The following is a 7,337-nucleotide window of genomic DNA, read 5'->3' as shown; positions in this document are numbered from 1 at the left end:
AAAAAAAAAAAAAAAAAAAGTTTTCCTTAATTATTACGTATTTTCAATCAGAAGTCATCTATTTGAGGCCCTGATTGCTTACCAGGAAAACCTCAGTTTGAGAGATGAGATCATAAAGGAATTCCTGCTCCTTCAAATAGGATCCTAAGACCTGAAGAAACAAGGACTTAAGGTACTCTCATCCAGGCTGGATCCTCTAGCTTCTCATATATGATGCCAAAGCCTACTGAGTGCCCTAGGGGTACAAAGTAGAGGCAAATAAGTTACTTTGCCATGAGAAGGAATTTGAGAGGCTTGTTGTCTTACAACTTGCATCCCTTTCCTCAGAGAACTGGAGTAGTAGAGCCTTTTCAAACTGTCTTACCATATCTTAAAGAGCTGATGGTATTCTCTGTTAACCTATAGGAAATTGTGTGGGAAGGGTTAGGACCTGCAGGGCCACCATCTTGAATGTCTCCAAGGGGATCTGTTCACATAGAGTTAGATGTAAATGCTGTCTCCAAAAGTTGTATAATGTAGCATCCCCAAAGAACCTACTAGCAGCTCTCCTAATTTAAGATAGTAATTGAGAGGCTAAGCTAAAACAAACTTTTGACAATCTTGGAGAGTTGTATTGTATTAAATATCAGTTACCCAGGGAGGTTGTTTTCAAAACATCTTTGATATGCCTAAGGTACTTTTTCAAGGACACTTGTATACAATGTAGGATCAAGTAGACTAGTGGACATGCCATTGCTCTTCTCATTATTATTTTGATTTCCTTTCTTCTTTTCCTCCTTTTTCTTCTCCCTAGACAAAAATCACCTCTTTTTCCCACCTCAAAGGCAACCAAATTACCATGAATGGTTTTTTAAGTGTTGTACAACTGTTAAATCCTGAAAAATTCTTTTTTCAAGGTATTCTTTTCCATACCTTCTGACTCACTGAAGAAGCCTTCATAATCTTTGGAGATAAACTACTTGCTGAGCAAATTTTGGGAGAAATACTTCTACCACTTTCTTCATTCTAGACAAAATGGAATTCTCCTAAACATCCTACTTGTGCTGAAAAGTAGATTTCCATTGCTACCAAGAGCTCTTTTCTGTATTTTCAAGGCATGGCTCAAATTCCACTTTGTTGCCCTAACATAGCATTATGGTTTGCTTAGAGTCCCTTAGTCTTTAATATCATCTTGATGTTCCTTTACTAATGTATTTATTCCTGAAAACCAATAATCTTTCATTTCTTTCAAGCTGCCTGAAGAATATATTTCTCAAGCTCATTATGGTACAAAATTTCAAAGTTATTGTTGCTCTTTCAAGTTGGTGAGTAAAACTATCATTGGGTTCCATTCGTATTTTACAGAATACTATTTCTTTCTCAAACAGACTTGCCTCTGGCTAAATTGGACCAAATCCTTTATCTTATAATGACCCTTTGAGCCATCCAGATGTGAATGAGTCACTATATCCAGATAGCCAGTGACTGTTGCCAGTTTCCTGGCATCCTTACAAGATTTAATCAAATTTGCATTGTGGTCAAAGACTACTGTAGCACAACCTGAGAAATCTGAAATCTTGGTCCTCCTTGAATTAACCTTCTTTTTCATCAGTAGAGTGAAAACACAGCAGCATTTTTTTTTTTTTTTTTTTTTTTTTTTTAATATTTTTTTTTTTTTTTTTTTTTTTTTTTTATCTAGTAGTTTTTCTCTTGAGAAAGCTACATGTCAAAATTCAGGATTTTCACTGTAGCTTTCCAATTTGCTTAGAAGAGCTGCATTGTAAAATTCAGAGTTCTCTCACATTCCTTAAAGAGAAAGTCTTTATTCTGAAAAACAACTGAAATTAGGTGCATCAGCCAAATAAAATCCATGAGAAGCATTGGATGTATCCATTAACAGTGCTTTTCCTTCCTTCTACATTAACTTCTTCAGTCTCAAGTCAGGTGTAACTTGATTTTCAAAACTATCATTCTGTACAGTTCTGGTTTTTTTTCTATTTTGACCACTTTCAATTATTTCAGTTATTCTCCATTCTCAGCTTTGAATTTAGTTTCATTATTTACTTTATTAAGTTCCTTAGATGTACTCTGAGGAGAGAACTTAAGGAACGAAGAGAAATTGTTATTAAATTGGTGCTTCTAATTCAGATATATTGTTGCAGCTGTTAGCAAGCTGCTGCTGTGCCATCCTATATGTGAAAGAATGAGAAGCAAAGGAGTCGAGCAGATGAAAAAGGAACCCAGTGACTTATAGATTCCCTAGGATGCAAGCCATGGTACTTACTGTACTGTGTAGGCATTGTGGATATAGTGGAAGAAGAGTGAAAACCTGTAAAAGTCATGATAATGCCCTGAAAAGATCCTGATTTCCCTACTTTTTCTGTAACTTCCAATTGTTTGATACATGTCTTCCTTACCAGACTGTAAGTTCCATGAAGGCAAGGGTGGTATCTACCCTATTTACTGTTATAACCTGTGTTAACTAATAAGATGCCTGCAGTTATGTAGGTACCCAGTAACTATTTGATAGATGAATGAATAGAATAAGAAAGACCTGGTCCAGTGACCATCCATCCCTAGATTCCAGTGAAGTATGCCCATCTTGCAGTTTTCTCTCTTTTTAACTTTCCTCTCATATTGTCTCATATAGTCTCCATGATTCATGAGTTATATTGCTGACACAGTTAATTACTTCAGTTCCTTAACATTCCACCACATGTCTTTCTCACATGTAACCTTGGACTTCCCTATTGTTTTCTTTGCTCCTAGCCTAAGCTGTGAGAACTATGGAAAAAAAGTTTCACAGCAGTATTGACAGTCAATATTAGAAGTATGATTTTGCTGACCACCCAATGCTGCTTAACTCTCTATTTACTTAAGTTAATTAATCTTTCTTTCACAAATTTCTGCTTGAAATCATAGCCTAATCCAAGCTCCACTTCCTCCATATTAAAATTAAGCTCTTATACTTAGATTTCTGTGTTACTATTCTACTAATACAGTATTCTCAAAGGCCACAAATACACTCCTAATTAATTCTATTACTAAAAGCTATTCTCTGAAAGTTATTACCTCTAAGGGATTGTACTTTTATAAATCTCAACACCTGTGCATTAAATATGAACATAACAGGATGAATTCCTTAGATTTTTCTTTATATTTGCAATACTATGATTCATGCAGACAAAGGTAAATAGGTCAGTGAATCGCCATCTCCTGCTACCTAAACTGGTAATTTTGGATGACAGCTGAATTATGAAAACAATGAAACATATTGTTAACATTGTTTCAATGCTTTCTCAGTATAAGGCACTGTACTTACTACTTTACAAACTATATCTTAATTTTCAAAACAACTCTCTGTGGGAAATACTGTCTCCATTTTACAGATAATGAAAACTGAAGTACCAATAAATTAATTATCCAGGGTTTTATGGGGGCAGAGTCAGGACTTGAACCCAGGTGTGTTTGGCCTATGTTCTCAACCACCATACAATATTTCCAAAAGTGTAATTCAGTTACCACTGGCATCAGAATTCCTTGGTAAATGGTTAAAAATATGTATTCCTGGGCTACATTCAAGATCTACTAACAAAGAAGGACAGAAATATGCATTTCCAGGCAATTTTTATACACACAAAAATTAATTAAAATCATTTTTCATGAAGACTGATCACAAAAAACATCTGGTCAATATAAACAGACATTCTTTGTCAAAAAAAATTTTCCCTCTGTATTTAGATCTATTTATTTCATTATATTCTTACAGGCTGTCTCAGGGAGCTTTTCTGGAGTCCATTCAGCCTAAAATTTTTTTAAAAAAATTTCTTATTGTGGTAAAATATACACAAGATTTGTCATTTTAAACATTAAGTGTACGCTTCTTTACATTAATTACATTCACAATGTTGTGCAACCATCACCAGATATTTCCAAAGCTTTTCTATTACCACAAACAGAAACTGTATAACCATTAAGCAATAACTCCTCATGATTCCCACCTCCAGCCTCTAGTAACCTTTAATCTCCTCTCTCTGAATTAGTCTATTCTAGACATTGCATACAATTGGAATCTTACAATATTTGTCCTTATGTGTCTGGCATATTTCACTTAGCATAATGCTTTCAAGATTCTTCAATGCTGCAGCATGTATCAGAACTTCATTCCTTTTCACGAATGAATAATATTCCACTGCGTGTATACCATACTTTGTTTATCTATTCATCTGTTGATGAACATTTGGGTTGTTTCCATCTTTTGGTTACTGTGAATAATGATGGAATAAATATTGGTATATGAATATCTGAGTCACTGTTTTCAATTATTTTGGGCAAATACCTAGGAGTGAAATTGCTTTGTCTTATGGTAATTATATGTTTACTTTTTGAGAAAGTGCCAGACTGTTTTCCACAGGAGCTACAATGTACAAGGGTTCTAATTCCTCTATATCCTTGCCAATACTTGTTATTTTCCATTTTTACTGTTTGTTTAACAGTAGGTGTAAGGTGGTATCTCCCTGTGGTTTTGATTTGCATTTCTTTAATGACTAATGATATTTAATATATTTTCATGTGCTTATTGGTCAATTGTATAACTTCTTTCAAGAAATATCTACTCAAGTCTTTGCCTATGTTTAAAATTGGGTTGTCTTTTTTTTTGTTGAGTTTTATAAGCTCTTGATATACTCTGGACATTAAACCCTTATTAGAGATACAATTTAAAAATATTTTCTCCCATGCTGTGCTCTGCCTTTTCACTTTCTTGGTGTATTTTGAAGCACAAAAGCTTTTACTTTTCATAAAGTCCAATTTACTTTTTCTTTTGTTGATTGTGCTTTTGGTGTTGTTATATAAGAATCTATCAACAAATTCAAGGTCATGAAGATTTACCATTATGTTTTCTAAGATAGTTACAAATGGTTTTAGCCCTTATATTCAGCTCACTGATCCATTTTGATTTAATTTTTACATATGCTGTAAGGTAGGGATCCAACTTCATTCTTTTTTATGAGGAAATCCTGTTTCCCAGCAACATTTATTGAAGAGACTATTCTTTCTCCATTAAATGGATTTGGTATCCTTGTCAAAAATCAATTGGTCATGATGTATGCATTTGTTTTGGGCCCCCAATTCTATTCCATTGGTCTCTATGGCTACTCTTATGCCAGTGCCATACTGCTTTGATTACTGTAGCTTTGTACTATGTTTTGAAATCAGGAAATATTAGTCTTCCAACTTTGTTCTTTTTCAAGACTGGCTATTTAGGGTCTCTTGTAATTTCATATGAATTTGAGGACAGACTTTTCCATTTCTGCAAAAAATGCTGTTTAATCATTCTGCAAAAGAAATATAGGAATTACAGTGAATCTGTAGAATGCCTTGGGTAGTAGCATTAACATCTTAACAATATTAAATCTTCTTGCCCATGAATATAGAATGTCTTTCCTTTTATTTAGATATATATATATATCCTCTTCTTTTTTGTTTCCAGGCAGTGCTGAAGAAATAGATATTCTTTAATTTCTTTCAAAAATGAATTGTTTCTAGTGTATAAGGTTTTCAGCTCTCTGGTTAAGTTTATTCCTGGGTATTTTATCCTGTCAGATGTTACTGCAAATGGACTGCTTCCTTAATTTCCTTCTCAAATTCATTACACGTATATGGAAACTAATTTTTGTGTGTTGATCTTATACCCTAAAACTTTTTTGACTTTGTTTACTAGCTGTAGTAGCTTCTTGTGCACTCTTGGGATTTTTTTTCTACAGAGGATAATGTTGTCTTCAAATAAAGAGTGTTTTTACTTTTTCCCTTCCAATTTAAATGGCTTTATTTCTTTTTCTTGCCTAATTGCTCTGGCTAGAATTTCCAATACAATGTTGAATACCAGTGGTGAAAGCAGTGGTGAAAGTATATCCTACAGATCAGGAACAAAACAAGGACACCTGCTTTCACCACTGGTAGTCAACATCGTATACCAGTTTCTTCTTTTTTTTCCTCTTAGCCTTTCCTTACCTACAAAATAGGCATAATATGGAATATAGGTGTATATTTTCATTCTAAGATTCTGATAAACATTTTCAATTAACTTATTCCTAGAGACCATCACTTGATCAGTCAACATTCCTGCGCATAATTAAATACTTAAAAACAGTAAAGAGAAACTTAGAATACTGACCAGTGGTTGTCACAATTAAATTGTATACATAAAGCAAAACAAAACAACAACAACAAAATTTTAAAAACCAGTTCTGGCATCACTCACTACTATTAAAAAGGTTTTATTTGGGTTAATACAGAAATTAAAAAACAATTCTAAAAAAGTTACTCTTCTGTCTATAAGAGAATGAGCTAGTGATTAAAAATAAGTCCTAGGCTGGGTGTAGTGGCTCATGCCTGTAATCCCAGCACTTTGGGAGGCTGAGGTGGGTGAATCACCCAAGGTCAGGAGTTTGAGACAGCCTGGCCAACATGGCGAAACCCCTTCTCTACTAAAAATACAAAAACTAGGCAGACATGGCGGTGGCGCACACCTATAATCCCAGCTACTTGGGAGGCTGAGGCAGGAGAATCACTTGAACCCAGGAGGTGGAGGTTGCAGTTAGCTGAGATCATGCCATTGCACTCCAGTGCGGGCAACAAGAGTGAAACTCTGTCTCAAAATAAAATAAATCCTATACAACCTGTGGGATCCTTGTGGTGATGGAACTGTTCTGTATCATGACTACAGTGGTAGATACAAGAACCTACACATGTGATCAGATTGCATAGAACTAAATAATCACACAAAAATAAGTTTATTGCAAAACAGAAAATATGAATAAGATCAGTGGATTGAGTCAATGTCAGTTTCCTGGTTGTGAGATTGTATTGCTGTTTTGTAAGATGTTATGTAAGGAAACTAGAAAAACACTCCACATGATGTCTCTGTTTTACTTCTCACAATGGCAAGTAAATCTACAATTATCTGAAAATAAAAGGTTTAATGAAAATAAAACTTACAGAAGGACAGTTACCATTACTGCAATTTCATAGCAATGCCAGCAACAGCGGCAGCAAATTGCTGAGAGGAAGAAAAGTCAATCGCAGCGAATTATATATATTCCTTGCAAAACATAAAGGATATGGAAGTTCACATAAAATATTAATGTATAGGTGTTTATTTTTACAAATGGGCTTTACTGACATGCCATTAACTGCTTGTTTTGTGAAGAAAAGAGATTTTTAAACCTAGAACATGGAACTGTATTTTCCTGTTGAGAGGATTCTTACATTTAAAATTCTCAAAGTTGATTAATAGGAATTGATTTCAGAATATATTCATCAGTAAACAAAAAGCAAAGTGAAAAGAGTACATATTG

At 34.2% G+C, this 7,337-nt stretch overlaps 1 protein-coding gene across 7 annotated transcripts in view; it reads right to left on the bottom strand.

The window, feature by feature from the left end:
* The window catches only part of LOC108313244 (integrin subunit beta 3 binding protein), an 87,254-nt gene that overhangs the window by 15,228 nt on the left and 64,689 nt on the right, over positions 1-7,337 (bottom strand). Inside the window, exon 5 of one of the 7 annotated variants that reach the window (XM_037743118.1) lies at positions 913-1,005. The exons of the other annotated variants lie outside the window; for them this stretch is intronic. Coding sequence (XP_037599046.1) covers positions 936-1,005 — 70 coding nt within the window. The 3' untranslated portion in view covers positions 913-935. The remainder of the gene's footprint in view (positions 1-912; positions 1,006-7,337) is intronic. 7 annotated transcript variants of the gene reach the window in all.

Source organism: Cebus imitator, unplaced genomic scaffold (genome assembly GCF_001604975.1).
Source record: "Cebus imitator isolate Cc_AM_T3 unplaced genomic scaffold, Cebus_imitator-1.0 Scaffold135, whole genome shotgun sequence".
NCBI lineage: Eukaryota > Metazoa > Chordata > Mammalia > Primates > Cebidae > Cebus > Cebus imitator.
Note: the sequence above shows the minus strand (reverse complement) of the source record. Positions and strands in the feature narration are given on the sequence as shown.